Source organism: Loa loa (assembly GCF_000183805.2).
Source record: "Loa loa unplaced genomic scaffold supercont3.1, whole genome shotgun sequence".
NCBI lineage: Eukaryota > Metazoa > Nematoda > Chromadorea > Rhabditida > Onchocercidae > Loa > Loa loa.
This window is the reverse complement of record NW_018108181.1, coordinates 725476-743131: the sequence shown is the minus strand read 5'-3', so window position 1 is coordinate 743131 and position 17656 is coordinate 725476. Positions and strand designations below refer to the sequence as shown.

The 17656-nt window shown below is 34.8% G+C and overlaps 6 protein-coding genes across 9 annotated transcripts; 4 read left to right on the top strand and 2 right to left on the bottom strand.

Moving 5' to 3' along the window:
* Nucleotides 1–71: 71 nt before the first annotated feature.
* Nucleotides 72–6462, bottom strand: LOAG_16355 (the record flags this gene model as incomplete). 2 transcript variants are annotated; one of them, XM_020449007.1, is made up of 18 exons in its annotated part: nucleotides 6383–6462; nucleotides 5858–6073; nucleotides 5401–5543; nucleotides 4907–5040; nucleotides 4696–4751; nucleotides 4422–4505; nucleotides 3926–3972; nucleotides 3733–3811; nucleotides 3107–3277; nucleotides 2639–2751; nucleotides 2194–2339; nucleotides 1863–1939; nucleotides 1505–1600; nucleotides 1222–1401; nucleotides 873–941; nucleotides 629–759; nucleotides 313–413; nucleotides 72–238 (listed from the first exon to the last, which is right to left on the bottom strand). In XM_020449007.1, exons 2-18 carry the CDS (start codon nucleotides 5969–5971, stop codon nucleotides 72–74), a joined length of 1908 nt encoding a protein of 635 aa, XP_020307555.1. In that variant the 5' UTR covers nucleotides 5972–6073; nucleotides 6383–6462. The 2 variants fall into 2 exon arrangements, with proteins under 2 accessions (XP_020307555.1, XP_020307556.1); XM_020449008.1 differs by lacking the exons at nucleotides 5401–5543; nucleotides 5858–6073; nucleotides 6383–6462 and having other exon boundaries at nucleotides 4907–5218.
* A 140-nt stretch (nucleotides 6463–6602) lies between these two features.
* On the top strand, nucleotides 6603–7084 carry LOAG_01317 (hypothetical protein; the record flags this gene model as incomplete). The annotated part of the gene is made up of 2 exons (XM_003136856.2): nucleotides 6603–6706; nucleotides 6774–7084. 2 exons carry the CDS (start codon nucleotides 6603–6605, stop codon nucleotides 7003–7005), a joined length of 336 nt encoding a protein of 111 aa, XP_003136904.1. The 3' UTR covers nucleotides 7006–7084.
* Nucleotides 7085–7260: 176 nt separating this feature from the next.
* LOAG_01316 (ring finger protein 1) lies at nucleotides 7261–10954 on the top strand (the record flags this gene model as incomplete). Its single annotated transcript, XM_020445704.1, has 12 exons — nucleotides 7261–7329; nucleotides 7624–7746; nucleotides 7941–8081; nucleotides 8201–8363; nucleotides 8441–8552; nucleotides 8616–8677; nucleotides 8896–8958; nucleotides 9042–9148; nucleotides 9251–9379; nucleotides 9520–9676; nucleotides 9852–10027; nucleotides 10295–10954. 12 exons carry the CDS (start codon nucleotides 7261–7263, stop codon nucleotides 10466–10468), a joined length of 1476 nt encoding a protein of 491 aa, XP_020303864.1. The 3' UTR covers nucleotides 10469–10954.
* A 671-nt stretch (nucleotides 10955–11625) lies between these two features.
* Nucleotides 11626–12117, bottom strand: LOAG_01315 (hypothetical protein; the record flags this gene model as incomplete). Its single annotated transcript, XM_003136854.1, has 1 exon — nucleotides 11626–12117. A coding segment is annotated over exon 1 (336 nt), but the record flags the coding sequence as incomplete, so codon positions are not given.
* Nucleotides 12118–12122: 5 nt separating this feature from the next.
* On the top strand, nucleotides 12123–15272 carry LOAG_01314. Of its 2 annotated transcripts, XM_003136853.2 has the most exons (6): nucleotides 12123–12284; nucleotides 12661–12989; nucleotides 13213–13325; nucleotides 13549–13662; nucleotides 13825–13943; nucleotides 14311–15272. In XM_003136853.2, the coding sequence occupies exons 1-6, from the start codon at nucleotides 12242–12244 to the stop codon at nucleotides 14727–14729; spliced, it is 1137 nt and encodes a 378-aa protein (XP_003136901.2). In that variant the 5' UTR covers nucleotides 12123–12241; the 3' UTR covers nucleotides 14730–15272. The 2 variants fall into 2 exon arrangements, with proteins under 2 accessions (XP_003136901.2, XP_020307554.1); XM_020445703.1 differs by lacking the exon at nucleotides 12123–12284 and having other exon boundaries at nucleotides 12487–12989.
* Nucleotides 15273–15486: 214 nt separating this feature from the next.
* LOAG_01313 lies at nucleotides 15487–17655 on the top strand (the record flags this gene model as incomplete). 2 transcript variants are annotated; one of them, XM_020445702.1, is made up of 8 exons in its annotated part: nucleotides 15553–15643; nucleotides 15742–15852; nucleotides 16009–16142; nucleotides 16322–16423; nucleotides 16498–16600; nucleotides 16823–16873; nucleotides 16961–17218; nucleotides 17530–17655. In XM_020445702.1, the coding sequence occupies 7 exons, from the start codon at nucleotides 15553–15555 to the stop codon at nucleotides 17206–17208; spliced, it is 840 nt and encodes a 279-aa protein (XP_020307553.1). In that variant the 3' UTR covers nucleotides 17209–17218; nucleotides 17530–17655. The 2 variants fall into 2 exon arrangements, with proteins under 2 accessions (XP_003136900.1, XP_020307553.1); XM_003136852.2 differs by lacking the exon at nucleotides 17530–17655 and having other exon boundaries at nucleotides 15487–15643; nucleotides 16961–17337.
* Nucleotide 17656: the final 1 nt, after the last annotated feature.

Sequence of the window (17656 nt, the reverse complement as noted above, 5' to 3'; positions counted from 1 at the left end):
ATATATATATATATATATATATATATATATATATATATATATATATATATATATATATATATATATAAACTTCAGTCCATTTTCGCCTTATTGTTTGAATGAGTTACGAGGCCTCGTAGTTCGTTATAATGCTCTAAGTCTGGTGGACCACATGCAAAAGCCTGTATTGCGAGCGTTATGTGAGGAGCTTGAAAACGTAGCTCTTCTAATTCTACCATCAAGTGGAGTGCGTATGAATCTAGAAAATTACGAATTTCAATTTAGAACTTCACATGCTCCAGAAAAATGACACACTTTTACAATGTAACTTACCGATTTCAATATTTTCTGGCAGTTTATATACGTAAAAATACCCATTATGAGGTTTTTCAAGGGCTGATCTGATGCCAATACTCCATTTTGAACAACTTAGTCTGAAACATCGACTAATGATTGAAAATGAAGATAAAAATAATTTTGCAATCATAAACTGGTGTAACTTCTGCAATATTTCCTTAAACATTTAGAATATTATGTGAATTGGAAAATAAAACTGATAATTCGATAAAAGCATAACAAAATGAATTAGTTTCTAAGATTGCATAACTGAATATCCTGACTGAGAAAAAACAAATAGTAAATAGCTTACAGTGGATTTGATGGAAGTAATTTAACAACAAAGCCATTTACATTTTGCAGTTTTGCACAGAATATCTGTGGATTGGAAGCATCTGCTATTCTGTCTTCCCTCTTATAGAACGTTGGTACAATGAAAAGTAACTAAAAAGATTTGCCTTAAATTACTAAACAGACAGTGTAAAACAATTATTATCTAAGCATGTGTATCGAAAATACACATGAAGTTTTTTAACGTTCAGTCCAAGAAGACTTACCATTAGTGGACATTTCATGAGCTGCGGGTTGGCATTGCGCGTCCCCGAAATATTTATATGAATTTTACGCTAAAAAACCTGTTGATTAGACAAAACGATGAGTTTAATATATTGAAAAAGTGTGTTAATTAGAAAAAATAGTGAACTTAGATCCCTAAAGTGTCATACAGCATTTATATATAAGATTATTGCATACTAACTTGAAAATGCCATTGTATTCGACCTGAGATTCATTTATGTAAAATAATATACTAGAAACTACGACTAAGCAGTGGCGAATAAAAAAGTGTGTTGGAAAAAGTCAGTTTATTGATAAGTGTTGGAAAAATGAATTTCAAATAAAACTCACATTTTTGGTTGTAAAATTCCGAGATGCATCTCTTCTTGAATCACATGCTTTTGACAACCTTGCAAAATGCAAATCGGAAATAGCACATACGGGTGTCCAAACACCCCTCACATATTTCCTGATCCATTGCATAAATATTTTTTCCAATGCATTAACTCGTGCATGTAGGTACTCACATATCTGGAATCGCTAATTATCTTTTCTATCTTCCATTCTTTAATATTATTCCATCATAAAATTCCAATAAACAGAATTCAAGCATAACCTATGAAACGAAACATACCAATGTAGTTGTTGGTAAATAGCCTGCAAGTTGAAGTGGTGTCGCCGAACGCTCTCTTAATGATATATCCGCTCCATACCACAAAAGCAGTTTCACCTGCAATGAAGCTACTCATTCTCTTCCAACAAATACGAATAAATTTCCTCGCTGTGAAACAGTTTATAACAATTTTAGTCGGGCATAACTTTTTATTTTAAGCTATTTGTTATTCTACAATAGACTTTTAGAGTTTTGAAAAAAAGATGAAATGCACTACTTAAAAATCATAATGCCACTAAAATTGAAGGAAAAACCCATAAAATTATTTTAGATAATTAAGATGGAAAAACTTTTGCTACGTCATCGACACGAAACGTACCATTTCTAAATTATTCCTCATAACTGCGTAGTGTATTGGTGCACGTCCAGAATGATCAAAGAAATCTGGCCAGGCTCCTGAAGAATTATCGCCAATATTTCAAGAGTTGTTATCCAACTTTCAAATGCTATTCGTCGCATGATATCACTGAGTCAATAAACATTCAGAAAATCAACAAAACGATCCTTTCCACTTTAAAACAGTTTATAAAGTGTTGTCTACTTCCAAAGGCTTGTATTCTGGAAGATGAAAAAGATTTTCCCATCCTATTCTCTGCGCCACTTATAATAAACAAGTACTTGCAGCAAATTCATTTGGACGAAGTGCATACCAAAATCCATCAAAGCTTGCATTTGACATGGCTGCCCTGTAGCAGCTGCCAAATGTAAGGCAGTTTTTCCTGTCCTTTTTGTGGATGTAGCAAGTAAAATTCTCCGACTTTTCCACGGTAACATATTCAAAATTATTTTAATCAATCTGAAAGAGATTCGTAAAAATCAATTTCATCTTTATACGGTAACATAATTCGAAAAATTAGATCGGATATCCTCACTAGACAAGAGTAAAATTAGCACCACTTGTAAGTGATGACCATTTTTTTACCATCAAGCGTCAAGCGGTAAGATGTAGTACAAAAACTAACTATGGAACCTATTTTCCATGCTTCGCTATAAAAACTTTTAAAATAAACTGGTTTCAGCCACTAAAAACTATGGCAAGGAACAAACTGCCTTACTTTGAAAACATTGTTAAGGAAATTGGAAAATGATTTAAACCTGCAGTAACCATGGTTTCTCAAACTACATGGACGGTCGGTATTTTTTGTTGGTGCAAGAAGATGTAAAATAGATGTGTTTTCTGATTTGTTGAAGAATACACAGACAACATTCTGAAAAATTAAACATTTGTATTCCTTGATTTCGTCGGAAAATAAATTTAAAACAAATTTGCGATACTGAATAAAAAATGTTTCACTGGAAGAGCAATGAATACATATAGTAAATGCTACAAAGCTTCGTACCCATATACCAGCTTTAGTCTAGTGGTCTGACTTATCAAAGCAGAAGTTTCGTTCTTTGATGACTTTACTATTAATACCGTGAGATAAGATTAAAATTATATAGGCTTCCATTCATGTCTGTATTCAGTCAATCAAGTAAGTGCTGCATAAAGTTATAAGCACGAACACAGCTCTACATGATTCTATCTGAACCCGCATATTAATTATCAAGATTATCACTAACGTTCATCACATGCTCCTTCAACTGATATCCAGACAAACGCTTACAATATTCACTACCAGTATTCTTTAAAATTTGCAAAATGCAGGTGAACATAATCATAAATTCCTCGATATCACCATCAACAGTTGCGATATAAAACTTCCGTATCCAGTGAGTGAAACGCTGGGCAAACTGAAACTTAAAATGATGTTCTGGAAATGCAATTAAAGACACTTGTGGAAAAATAACTGAAGCAGCAAATGACTTCAAAATTCGTATTAAGCACAACAAAGATAGTACATATTTGATGATGTGCAAATATGCTTGATTTTATGGAGGTTTCGTTTCCCTTATTTGGTAGAGTGTAACCTCATAAAATCCGAACTCCTGGCTGTGTCTAGAAATAGTTTCAGTAAGCTATCAAAGCACCATTGCCGTGCATAGTATACTGTGATGTAAGTAATAGAAATGGATGACGAGAATTACAAGAAAAGATTTCAAGACGAAGTTGTCCTCGTTATCACTAGCGTATGATATTTCACTAATAAAATTGATTACTGAAAAAATTCAGCATGGCAGAAAAATGGCAGACTACCAAAAAGTCCTATAATTTCAATATATGTACTGTGTCCTGAATATCAACCTACCTTATTACTAGTGTCAGTCATATACAACAAATTCGATGTCTCCATTCCATCAATGTTTATAACTTCATTTTTTGTCGTCCTGAAAATTCCGAATCTAGCAACCAGTCAGAATGTCGCTTATTAAGAATGGGGTTAACTTTCCGGATATAAAGAAGCTTTTGCAAAAATCGAGCAAATGAAGATAAAATCAAACCAAGATCCCAGTTTTGGGCAAATGGCCATAACACCATCTTTCGGTGCCTAAAATTATTTCGCAAAGTTAAGGTATTTATGAAAATTACAAAATACTTTTTATTTAAAAATATGAAAAAATGAAATGGTAATTAATGATTTTTCGGGTATTTTTTCAATATAATAATTATGAATGAGATAGAATTCTGCATATAACAAACAAAAATACTGCGTATTTCAGCAAAATCAACAATCATCTTATATCTCGTATGCAGTACAATTCTGATATTCTTCAGTCATTGTAACTAAACTTGGGAAGTACTCATTAAATCAAGAGTGGACTAAAATCATTGTTTACAATGTACGAGATTAGTGATAACTGATTATTTCCAATTCTCTTGACAAATCAGTAATAAAACTTGGTTTCCAAGATGAATTTCCTAAAATATATGCGAGATCTTTGAATTTCTTGTGAAATCGTTGGAGTTAGAACTTGCAAAACACAGCCAATAACCAACCCCTAATGTTCCTCTTTTTGTGCTTTCATCGACGGCGCATAAAAGATTCCTTTCATTTTGATCGGACAGGATATCCCGTTTGTTCTGAAAAAAATTTTTTGGATAATCAAATGAATTTAAATTAAGCCTTAAACGACTGGTTAACAGTGTTGAAATAAATTTCTCATTGGAAATGGATGCATCATATCGTCTGTGTTTATGGAAGACGGAAAGAAAGAACAAGCAAAGGGTCCAATTTTCTTCTTAAAAAATAAAAGCAAAATAAATTACTCACTTTTCTACCTTGCTTCCGATTGCGCTTCCTTGACTTCTTTGCACTGCTGTCTGGGCCTAGTAAAACAATGAGATTTTCAATATTACTTTACTGCTAACATGATTGGAATCACTTGAAACTTTTCAGCGCTTTTAGGTCACTCGTTTACAAAACTGCAACTTCACTCGGAGCTAAATTCTAGTATTAATACTTGCACCCATGGAAAACAAACCATTCCGTTCATCTGCAGCATTATCCATGTTCATTAGCTGCTTATTCTTTCTGTCATTGTTGAATTCGACAACTGATTTAGGTACTTTACCTGACTCCGCATTTGAAATTGTCGAGACTCTATTCATCGCTTTGCTGACAGAATCATCAACTTTATGACTTAAATTTTAAAAAGCGTGAAAATACAAATCTGAAAGCAAACTTTGATAATATGAAATTTTACTGGAGCACTGTCTGCCTCAATCACTCTGCTTCCAGCCACAAATAAATTGAAATGATTTTTTTTTTTTCATTCAGAAGTTTCGCACTGTCGAGAAAACGTTTCGTAGCACACCTCCATAAGCTATGACCAAATAATTCAAACAGTTAATGGTCTAACCAATGTATGAAGAGAACGAAGCATTTCACATCATGAGCTCTCTAGCCCACTGTCAGGCAAATATTCTGACGACTTCAGTGAAATATTACAATGCAGAATCCAATGTGTAAAGTCACCTATCCACTTGCAGTTTTAATTTTTCGGAAATCATTGTACTTTTCGAATCATTGTGTTCCGTCGCGTCAACTTCATCCGAATCAACAGAACTGTTTGATGATGAACTTGTATCCAGAGTTGAACCTGTTACGGAATCTCGACGCTGTAAACATAATTTATTTGAAAATGTTTTTGAAGAATGCTTTAATACAAATAACATCGACGCAAAATGGTGCGAGTAGTGTCCCACAGCGTATTTAACCTATTTGCAATAATAGGGGGAAAATTCTGAAACTCAGTAGCAGTTCCTCTTGCAACTACATTTCGTGCGAATAATGGTGGAAGGTGCAAAAGTAGAATGAAAATTCGATGGCAATAATTCGCAAGTCGTATGAGAGAGCGTGCATGTGCAGCGATTCCAAACATTGGTATCCAGATTTGTCAATAAATGATCTGAAATAAATGATCAGTAGAAACCTTCTCTTTGTTCTTCTTGTCATCTGAATCATTTTTCTTCGTTTCATCTCTTTTCGTCGCTTTTACTACTTCCTCCACTTCCTCTTTCTTGTTGGTTGGCTCGTTCGATCTCATTGCGACAAAACCAAAAAGTGAAAACAAAAAATGCTTCGATCCCGAATATCAGCTTCACCCTTCACGATGACGACTAACGTACATCAGATGGTGATAATGCTGCTGAAACGGAATGTCTTCATGCGTCTCTGTGAAACTGTTGAACAGAATTCAACATTTGAAAACTTAAAAAACAAATGAAAAAGTGATCAGACGATCAGATGAGGAATTTGTAGACACTCCCTTCAATGTTTCACTAGGATTATTCGAACAGAACCCCCATCAATATATACCACCTTTCGAAAGTCGCGCAATCTTCGAATTCCCAAAAATATTATCCGTCAAACCTATTTGTATTTTTACATTTGTTGCCATTCGCTTCAACTATAAAGTATATGAAAGTAAACATGCCGGAATCTTTTCTTTGCTTACCTAAAGCTTTGAGCAGTATTTTTGCGCTAAAATCATCTCTTCCTGCACCAAGATGTAACGATAACCTGATAGAAGTATCTGGTAGAAGTATTAATTGCTAGAAAGTATCGCATCAAAAACCAGTCGTCATATATTAATAATAATAAGTATAAAATCAGGTGATACTGTTAAACATCTTAAAAACACGGATCATTACGTAAAATTTCAAAAAAAAAAGAAAATGACGATAACAACGCGTCCTCAGCATACGCCGAGATACAGTACCTCCGCGGAGGTATTCGCACCGTTAGTTGCATCGCGTGCCCAAGCCTACTACTCCTTCAGGTGTCATTAGGAGACAGCTTAGGGTTAATCGCTTGTGGTGTGGAACGTGTCTTTGGCATTATCTCAGTAGGGATGACTTTGTGACGGAGTGGACAACCCGATGTAGTTCACAGACACAAGGAAGAACGTTACCGTTTTGTTATTTAATGGGTCAGAATGAGTGGTCGGGTTCAGTAAAAATGCACGGTTGGATGTGTATTGAGGTGGGAAAATGGTTGGTTGACGTTCTGTGGAATATGATGGAACTTTCTGTCGGTGGTCCAGCTGGACCGAGGACTTTTTTTGTTGCTCTGTGCTAAGTTCTAAAATTTTTAGAGAAACTCAACAATCCTCATACTCTTTTCAAATGGAACTTATACTTTTGCAGTTGTGACGGCGGTAGCACCATGGCCTCTGACAACCCCAAAAAAATTTTTTTTTCTATCATCAGGGCAGGATGAAAGAGGAAGTTAAACTACTGAATTCTGTTAAAAGTCTTTTGTCCTTGTAGATATCAGTTCATTAACTGCATGGATTGAGCAACTTTGTTGCGGAATACATCACCGCCATCAACTATGAATAACGGCAGTGCACCTGATACAGTAACTGGCGGAAAAACTCTTGAACTCACCGAATATGACCGGGTATCGTCTTATTTTACTTTCACTTATATCTGAATCTCATGAATAGAAAGGATGAGACAAGGTTTAGTTGCACACAAACGATCAAAAACAGCTGAATCAGAATTAATTGATTGTGAATCTAAAAATTATTTCCTTCACTTTTCATTTGTTATCTAGCGACTTTGTTTAACAGGTAGCACCTTCAATACCACTCAGAGAAATATATTTCCTAATAGTTCGACGCAAAAAAATATTAGCTTCGTTTCCCATTAATTTGTTTGGAAAATTTTATCCAGTTCTCTTTTCCATTTGCAGTACCGACGTCCACATAAAGCCATTTCGGATTTAACGGAAATACGAATCAGTACGCGAATGCTTTCATCTGAATTATGTTGTCCAATATGTCTAGATTTGTTGACAACAACGATGACAACAAAAGTCATATTTTGATTTAAGCTTGGAGTATTTAAACTACTTCAGTTTCTGAAAATTTTGGTAGTTTCATTTAAACTAATAATTAATGCAAAGCTGCTTTGTATCATAGCTTTCATCGTGGTTTACAACATTTCGAAACATTTAGGAATTTTGAATTTCTTTAACTTGTATAATCTATCGTATTGGATAATTTGCAGGAATGTTTGCATCGATTTTGCAGCGAATGTATCACGACTGCGTTACTCCGAGGTAACAAGGAATGTCCTACGTGTCGGAAAAAATTAGTGTCTAAACGATCGCTTCGTCCTGACCCGAACTTTGATGCATTAATCAATAAAGTTGGCTGTTGTTTCATACATTTTGTATTAAAGAACTGTTTGAAATTTTTGTTCCATATAGCTTGGATCTTTTAATTTTTTCTTTGATCATTTGCACTACTATAGATTTATCATTGAAGATTTGGCCAGATCGACAAATTTATGAACAAATGCAACAGAAAGCAATGGAAATGTTTCATCAACAGAGTAACGTAGAAGCATTACAAAAGAGTATTGAAGCAGGCATGAAAGCGCAAGCTGCTAATCGCCGCCAGCGTGTACAAGGCTCATATGACTATGAAAGTTCGTTTCAGAGCAGCCCATTATTTTGAATACACTTATATTTAAAATATTTTTCAAAATCAGCAATTTTGCTTCAGAAAGAAAACGGCGCCCTCGCAGTGATGTTCATGACCGTTCTTACTATAATTCTCCTGATAGTAATTCGCCAGAAGGCAGTGGTGAAGGCGATGAGAACGATTTGCATGCAAGGTTCAACTCTTTTGGCTGTTGGTACCATATTATTTTTTCCTTATTTTAAAATCATTTATTCAGACACGATGAATCGGTTTCTGGGGCACATACCTCTGCTAGCAGTATTGTCAACCTTGTCAGTGGTCAGTTTCTTACTGAAATTGTAACTTTTCGGTTTTTTACTATGGGAGGAAATAGACTTGCTAAATTTTGACTCAAGTCATTAGAGGATTAGGAGAGCATTCTTTTCGGTCAACATCACTTTTCTGAAAGGATTTTGGAAAATTGGAACACTAGCATGATATATTCTGCTTATAAGATTTCTGAAGAAGATTACAGCAATAATTAAGCTTTTTTGTAGCAGCTAATGGCAGGATTAGTTCACGAGCTCATTCGCATCGAGATATTTCAAGCAGCAATACAGGTTTTTCTTTGTTGCATAGCGAAAAAATATTTATGTGAAAAATAAAACACAAATGAGTATGAAGTAATATCTAATTATTTTAGATTCTGATTCTCTCTCTTCGACCACTAATACGTCTGATACGACGGATACGTCTGACTCGTCAAGCAGTATTTCGGCTCCTACGCTACCAAATTCTATTGCCAATGTGGTAAGTAATGTCCACCAAGGATCATCAGGGAAAGATATTGTGAGATATGTTGAATATGCTGTGTGAAATGTTTTGGAACTTCACTATGAAAGATTTATCCAGGATGGTCATCCTCTTGTACCACCACTTAATGCATGTACACTAAAAGATCGCATGCACAAATGGCTTGCTGAAAATCCGTCATCACCTTTAACTCCTGATGAAGGGATGGGCGAACAACTGGAAAGACGAGTAAGTTTTGTATACATTCTGCGTTTTAAATAGCTTCAGATTATTTTATGTTGCTTATTATTTGCGTTTCACATCCCATGCTTGATCTAGTTTTGTTACTTTTATCAAAACAATTTGTTTGGTAATGTAAAAATTTCCAGCTGGATGAAGATATTGATTTTGCGGTTACACGTACAGATGGTGAATTTATTGAGATTGAAGCCGAGTTGTTACCTGCAAAATCACTATTCAAACGGCCGAGCGTGGCGTCATCGTTATTAAATCGACGTTATATTCGAACAAGAGAGGATACTACCAGTATCTTTTTGATCGTTGAAAGTTTAATTGAACAATTATCTGTTTTTTTTTTTTCGTTTTACGTCAAAGTTATGACATCTTTCATGAGAGCTTGTTTGTTAAGCCAACCTTCGTTTACTAGACAAACTGAACAGTGGCGATACTCCCATACTTTCTGGTTCCTTTTCACTTGCAGTGGAACATCTTGGTGAATTCCTATATCAAGTGTGTAGTGCCGAGTATCGAGAAAGGCAACAGAAAAATTCATCTGAGGGGTCAAAGGATTTTTCTATTGAAAATACTATTACTTCCTCTTCAATACAGCAGTCCTGTGCAAGTGTTGTACAGCGACCCGAACATTTTTATGTCTATGTAAGGTTTTAAAAAAGAATTTTCTTTTCTTTTCAACGACTTTTGTATACTTATGTTTTACACAGCATATAGGAATACATTATTTGTCGATATTGTTTATTAAGCATTCATTTTTATTGGATGACTATTTGTTAAAAGTCTTCCGAAGCAAAAGTTCCGTTCCAAAAGTTTTTCAAAACTTTCATTTTTTTTCAAAAGTTCTATTTTTTCAGAATGAAAATTTTTAAGAAATTTACTAAGATCCGGATCTTTTAATGAACGTTGTAGAGTCGCGTTGGTGGCCGAAGTGTGAATAAAATATTCGGCAATGAGACGGTTCTGTCGGCACTGCATACTCAAAGACGCGGGGATCATCTGATGATATTTTTCGACATCGCACCTTTGGATCTGCATAGCAAATCTGTACTTGAGGAAATTGTTTATGATGATTATTTAAAGTAGGAAGATTTTGTTTCATTTTTTAAGTATATATGAAGATCAACACATGACACATACTTTGCTACATGAGAGGACGGTAAATCGTTCTAGTCTATATAGTGACTTGCTGCTTAACGTGTTAAGTAATTAAACATTTTCACTTGTAACAGTTTAAAGCATCATGAACTGATCGTGTGTTTGTAAAATGGTAATCGATTCGATTATATTTATCATGCAGGAGTGTAGATCTAGCTAATATCGAGAAATTCGTGACACTGAAAATATTGCATAGCCAATTATAATATACTACGGTCAGTAATTACAAGAATGACAATGACTTTTGTGTTGTGGTCGAGTAAGATTGTTTCGTGGTCAAGTAAGACTAATCCAACAGTTCTGAGCCCTGATCTCGGTATATCGCATGGAAAAGGCCCCATTGCTGAAATTACGCTGTTCGCTGGCATTAAATTACGCTATTCATACATCGATTAAATAAGCTGTGGGATATATAAGTAATTTTAGGGCGATAGAAGTGGTCATAATTTGTTTATTACTTCACTTTTCATACTTTATACAGCCACTTGAAGAGTTTTCTTTTAGCTGATATTGTTTGTTGTGCTGTCATTGTATTTCTTGTGTGTCACCTTATTCCCTTTTGATTTTTGTGTGGTATAAAGAGCTTTCCTCATACAACTATTCCATGCATTACGGCGTGTTGAGTCGGAAGTAATGATTTAATGTCAATATATAGGAATTTGTTGTTATACTGCTACTGTGCATACAGACATTTACCGATTTCCTGCTTGTTTGATTGGGATGCCCATCTATCTGTCAGATATATCTCCCGTAGTGAAATGCAGTAACTATCAGATAGATATATGCTTAGCTATGGCAAATGTAGTGACGAAAACGAGAGACAGCCATCTATCATTGTAGTATTCCATGTCGCCGAATGGAGCGTTCTTGAAATAGACTTTTTTGTCCCCATCTGTTATTGCTATGTCATTTCTCTTGTGCCTTGTACCCACTATCACCTATGCAAATAACTCTCCACTAATTATCACCCCCACAATTATCTCTCCATCTTAATTAAACTCAACTGTTCTCTAATCAATTCGCACAGACACTTCCAATAAACATTAAATCCCACTATATCCTTATCGATTTTGGCCGCCAGTAAAGTGTTTAGTACCGCTGATGATGTATGTATGTATATGGGTATGTATGTATGCATGTATGTATATATGTATGCATAATATATATATATATATATATGTATGCATGTGTGTATGTATATGTATATATGTATACATGTGTGTATGTGTATGTATATATGTATATATGCATATATGTATGTATGCCTGTATGTAGGTATGTATGCGTGTATGTATGTATGTGTGTATGCACGTATGTGTGTATGTATATATGTATGTATATATGTATGTGTGTGTGTATGTACATGAGCGAATGAATGTATGTATGTATGTGCGTATGTATCTATATGTGTGTACGTATGCATATATGCATGTATGTATGTATGTATGTATGTATATGTTCGTGTGTGTGTTGTAGTTTATGCAGTGGTAAGCGTGGGGCGTGTTTGTTTGTTCTCGGATGAAGCACTAAAAGGATGTGTGTGTACACGAATGCATGACTTCGGCTATGTTGTGAGAGTGTGCACCACTGTAGTATCTGCGTGTTTATACGCTGCATCGGTATGCCGTGTATGAGGGTAGTATTATTTTCAGAAGGTATTTTCAGAAGGCATTTAACTGGCGGAAATCGCAGAACGGTTGGATGAGTAATGGCTGTGGCTGGGATAAGATGACACCCCACAAAGGTAATGTCCCTTTTCAGATCCTATCCCGTAACCACCACCCTCCAGACTATTCTCAATTCATACCACATCTTCTATTATTACGATGAGGAGGGACTACCCTTATTGGCTTCTATTCTGGCTTGATCACACTTGTCTTCCGTCCACTCTCGTCATCCTGATCAGGATGTGATCACTTGGTAATGTTGGGTTACACACCCACTGTTGACTAGTTTGTCTGTCTCTTCACTGTTGAATATTCCATTACATTGTAATTCTGTTTTAAGAATCTAATTTAAAACCCTCTCAAAATTGGAAGAAATATAATACGTGAGGGAGTGACTTTAAAACGTTTATATGATCACCAGTGAATTATGTAAATAAAGGGCGGCATCTTCAGATAATCTTATGGCAAATTTTGGTTTTGCAATCCATCAGCTGAGTGCGCAGATTGTAAATGGTCAAAATGTAGCACCTATTGGCATAAGTGAGGAGTTGAAGTCAGCAGTAGCTGCTGAAGTACGTTCTCAGATGGTACCAGTTGTGAAAGAGATGGTACGTGAAGTGGTCAGGGAGGTGAGGAGTGTTGTGACAGATGTGGTGACCCCACTTTACGATGAACTTCGTGACTTTCGAAGTCGCATTCCATTCCCAAATAGTTTACTGTATTCTGCGGAGAATATGGCTGTGTATACTAATGGGTCATCTGGTTCTTCCTGCGATGTCTTAGTGAGTTTTATTCTTTACTTATTTTTTGCCTTTGCAGTTGATTTGATAACCAGTAAATTTGATTTCGTTTGATTTGTTCCTTTTTTTTCGGATTTTTCTTCACACTTGACCTTTCGCACGATACTTCTATAATGGTAACTAAACTGGGGGGAAATATTTGCATTTCTTTTCATTTGTTACGCATATTTCTTCAAATGCTTGCCATAATCTTAGGATTTTTAAGGAGAAAAAAGTAGACAGATGCGCTGGGAGTACGAGGCCTTCCCCATCGATTAATCGTTCTAATGCATATCAGGAAAATAATTTTAGCAGCAAAAGTCAGGCCGAATATTTCAAGTAAGTTTTTGTTCTTCATTAGTCATTTGCACTGTCTCGTATAACTGAAAGTGATATAAGACCTCTGAACCTTACCATCGCTGTAGCGGTAATTCTTATGAGAAGTTAGAAAAAATTTCCATTATTAGTAAGAGACAATTATTTAGCTGTTGCTGTCAATTCCTGTTATTTCGCGTCAGATTTCTTCACTTATGAATTTCTAGCTTAATAAAAAATTTTAAAGAGAACCAAAGGAACCACGAGCACAGGCATCTACGAGTGACTGTGCAGCATTTAGTTTTATTTATTACAATACAGTTTGTCTTATACCGATATCGACTTTGCTGGAACCTGAAAAGTGAAGTTTTTTTTTTTTGTGCATCATTTTAAAGTGATTTTTCCACTTTTTAGGATACCAGTATCGTTAATTCTTCTTTAAAGGCTTTTTAGTCTTTGACATAATTAATAATTTCTGTCAAGTTAACCGAGTTGATCCTTTTATTCAGTTCTACTGTTTAAGTAATGCATTCGTTTGTCAAAAAGTGCCGAAGATATTCCTTGGGAAAGAAGGAGGAAAGATCTCTTTCCTTGTCGATATGAAGGCAGTCAGGTTAAGGGATCTCACATCTGATAATTTGGGTAAGCGATAGTTAACATTTGAATTTGGAAAATTTGGGTGCACCATGTATACATGGTATAAAATGTGAATCTACTGCGACATGAGTGGTACATGCTATAACGTACGAATTTTTTAGTCTTTTGCGTGTTATGTTAATTAATGAAGTGCAATCCGCCAACTGAAACTTTCATTGCTAGTTTTGCCTTCATTTGTCATTAAAATTCTTCTATTCCCAGGTTTGTTTGAAGCCGATGGATCAAGACTTTTAGAAAGTGTTATGCATAAATAAAATAAAGATAGAATTATGTAAGGGGAAGGCATAATTTTTTCTTTTCTTTAATGATTTAATTAATATACTCGAATTACTAGCAACATTTTACATTTTAGGGTACTGGACTTCGAGGTTCGCGGCACACATGAAAACACGGAAATATTTCGTAAAAGACGGTCAGATCACGGGACGTATCCAACAGTTCGGACAAGTTTGTCACTTACTGCAAGACTATGATTATATCTTACATCGACAGTATTACTGTCATGGAAACACGATTGGACCAGCAGCGATAAGGAAAAATATTTGGTATCTAACAGGGAAATTGAATGGTGGGCAAGTTGTTGGATGCGCATTGATTTCATACGAAATTGATGACAATGCCACCGTAAAAATATCGAAATTACGATACAAATCAGGACTGAATTGTGTAGAAGTAAAAGAAGAAGTGCCAGCTGAAGAAATGGATGTTAGTTCTATGCTCACTCCAAATGCTGAATTGCAAAGGTTCGTAGATGGAATGCAGACATTATAATTGTCAGATAGTTACATTCTATCAAATTTTATTTTATACCGTATTGATAATATATTTATATAATTTACTGGCTAAATGTGTATTTGTAGTTATGGTGTTTTTGTGGGGAATTATATTATGTTAATATTTTACGTTCAACTGTTCTTTCATTTAGTTATAAATCCAACTTGGCATCATCTCCAGACATAAAATTAAAATATTCTGTTCAAATTAAATAATTTCCGACATCCTGGGCGAAAGAGCTGGTGCATGCGAAATGGCATACATACCAGCAACATTACTCACTGATATTTTCGTTCATGATTTCATTGGCAGTTTGTGTGTCAGCAATCCAGAAAGATTTTTCAAACTGAATTGAAAGATTCTGTCTGAATTTGGATTATTCTGAGTGCTTTAAGAACCTTTTATAAGCAGTTATTTCTTTTTAATTTGAGTTATAAAACCCGCTATGTTAAGTCTTTGATTCGGGTATTCTAAAATTCTTGCTAGTCGGTAACCTTACTGAATATGTCATCTTTTACCTCGCATTGTACATTTGTCGCGTCTTTGGAAATAAAGTTTCGTTATTTATTTATTTATTTATTTATTTTTTGAATAGTTGATTTATAAGTATAATTACTTGGAAAAAAATATATAAATTTATTTGTACATTTTTGTAAACGAGTGTTTCTGAAAGGGTGTGGATTTTTGAGCAGTAGAATTCTTTGTGTTGTCGAGATGGCAGTAGTTTCCCAGAAAAGCAGATGAAAATGAATGTAAATTTGAGGTCTGCACTGACGGATATTATTTTGGAGATGTAGGAAAAGTTTTGTAGTGTTTTCCCATGGAATCATTCACGGAAAAGGAGTTATTAGCAACAATAAACGACATGGGTTATGATCTTTCTCCTGAAGAATTGGTATTTTTCAAGAAAGGTAAATTTATATCACTTAGTTTAGTAGCAAGATTTGTTTAAAAGACCAATATCGGGATCGGGACATTGTTGCTTGTAAGTACCGAATAAGGATTGTAGAAATGGATCAATTCTTGGATGAACTAGAAAGGGAAAACGAGCAACAGTTACAGGGTCAAAATGTGTCGTTCAACTCTTTAATGAAAAGTGCTACTCAATTCGCTGGTTGTGGTATGTTTTGAAAACATACTTGGAATCTATATCCTTTGGAATGTTTGTCCTGAAGCTTTGCAATGATATGAAGTGGTCTCGGGTCAAAAAGTCAGAACTTTAACGTCGATTCGATTTTTTGGTGGAATTAAAATATAATTTTCTTTCTTTACTTAGACATACCATGCAGCTATGATAAAGAGGGGTTGTTTTATGCGGAGCAATATCGTCGCTTTCCATCGTATGAAAATCTTGAATTTCATAAGAATCAGGGGAATGTCGCACGATCTTCTATATCAGTTAGTGGAAAGGTTTTTAAATTTTTTTAAATTGATGCAAAGCTTTTTAAATTTTGAAGAAATTGATTTGTGATAAAAAAGCCAATTAGAGAAAGCGTTTGCTATATTCAACTTACATGTCGTAATTTTTGATATTTTTTGGTTTTTCTGTGTGTAACTTTAAAAAAGGATTTCATAATTAGGCTTTACAGCGCTGCGAATTATTAGATCATAATGAAATAGTCAACATTTTGGATGATGGTTATCATTGCCTTCGACAAATTACTGAAGATAACAGTCGCTTGCAAGGCCTAGTAATTTTTGAAATTATTTCAAGCAATTAAGTGGTTTGTAGGATTGAAAGAAGATTTAGTAAATGAATTTTCAGAATAATCGTCTCGAGGAAAGTTTATACCGCAGTCGTGCAAGGTCACTTTCATCTGATGAAAAGCAGAACTTTGCTTCTACTCAAACAATAAATGATGCGGAAGGTTGTTTTTGTTGAATGAGCTTTTCTAGGTTTTATCTTATTTCGCTTCTTTTTCAGATTTTTATTTGAGTAATAAACATCTTTTAGCCCCGGTTTTTTTTGTTAACTAAACCTATTATATACCAAATGAACTTCCATGAATTTTAACCGGGAATGAAGAAATAAACACAAGAATGAGTAAAATAAAACTTTGATAAATTTTTATTTTTAATCAGTTTTATAGAACATGCCGATGAGGCGAAAACAGACAGCGCACTGATTGCTGTGGATCCTGGTAATTTACTCGATTTTTGTTTCATTTTCTTCTCAAAAGTTTTCAGTCTTTCTGTAAATTTATGTGATTAGTCTTCGATATTTCCAGCTATACGGCCAGTTCTGCACCCACTTCCTGGTGGAGTGCAGTTTCGACATGATCCTGTGAAAAAATATGAATTATACAAGAAAGGCTGGCTGGAGAATCCTCCTCCAGGTGAGAAAAAACGATTATCATTGAGGTGGAAAGTGCGAGAGTTCATGCTGCGGCGTGACGTATCCGGAGTTAAACCCATAGATTTGGCTCGAAGAAGAATATCAAATCCCGATTGGTGTCCACGTCCCTATCTCGACTAAACAATACTTCGTAATTGCTGTTTACATTTTCTTTTTTTTTTGTTCTTTACTGTTAAAAGTCAAGCACTGACATAATAGTATCCACATCGTCATTTGTCTTAGTTTTCAGAATACAGTTAAACATTTATATGCATAGCTTTTCTTTAATAAATTCATCTTGTTATTTTTCCAGTCAATTCATTTTTTTTTGACACTACCAAGGTCTGTTAAAAAATTTCCACATCAATGTGAATAAATTTTGTGCACAATTCAGCTCCCTACAACGACAGTTCGGCATATATGTTTCTATAGTTGAAATGGTAAACCACTGTATTTTTTCAGATGACTATAATTTCGACGTAGCAAAATGCATAAACAGTACAGAAGAATTGGATATTAAAGCCATTTTCACCTTTGTCATGATTCATTATTGTCCATCATTTAAACAAGAGAACATGAAATCGGTTTG

What these genes read in the sequence shown, in the direction of transcription:
- LOAG_01314 (XM_003136853.2), top strand. Translation starts at nt 12,242, where the DNA reads ATGAGTAATGGCTGTGGCTGGGATAAGATGACACCCCACAAAG. An exon ending in TAAGATGACACCCCACAAAG is followed by an intron (nt 12,285 to 12,660) that starts GTAATGTCCCTT and finishes CGGCATCTTCAG; the next exon opens with ATAATCTTATGGCAAATTTT. An exon ending in ACTTTGCTGGAACCTGAAAA is followed by an intron (nt 13,663 to 13,824) that starts GTGAAGTTTTTT and finishes CTACTGTTTAAG; the next exon opens with TAATGCATTCGTTTGTCAAA.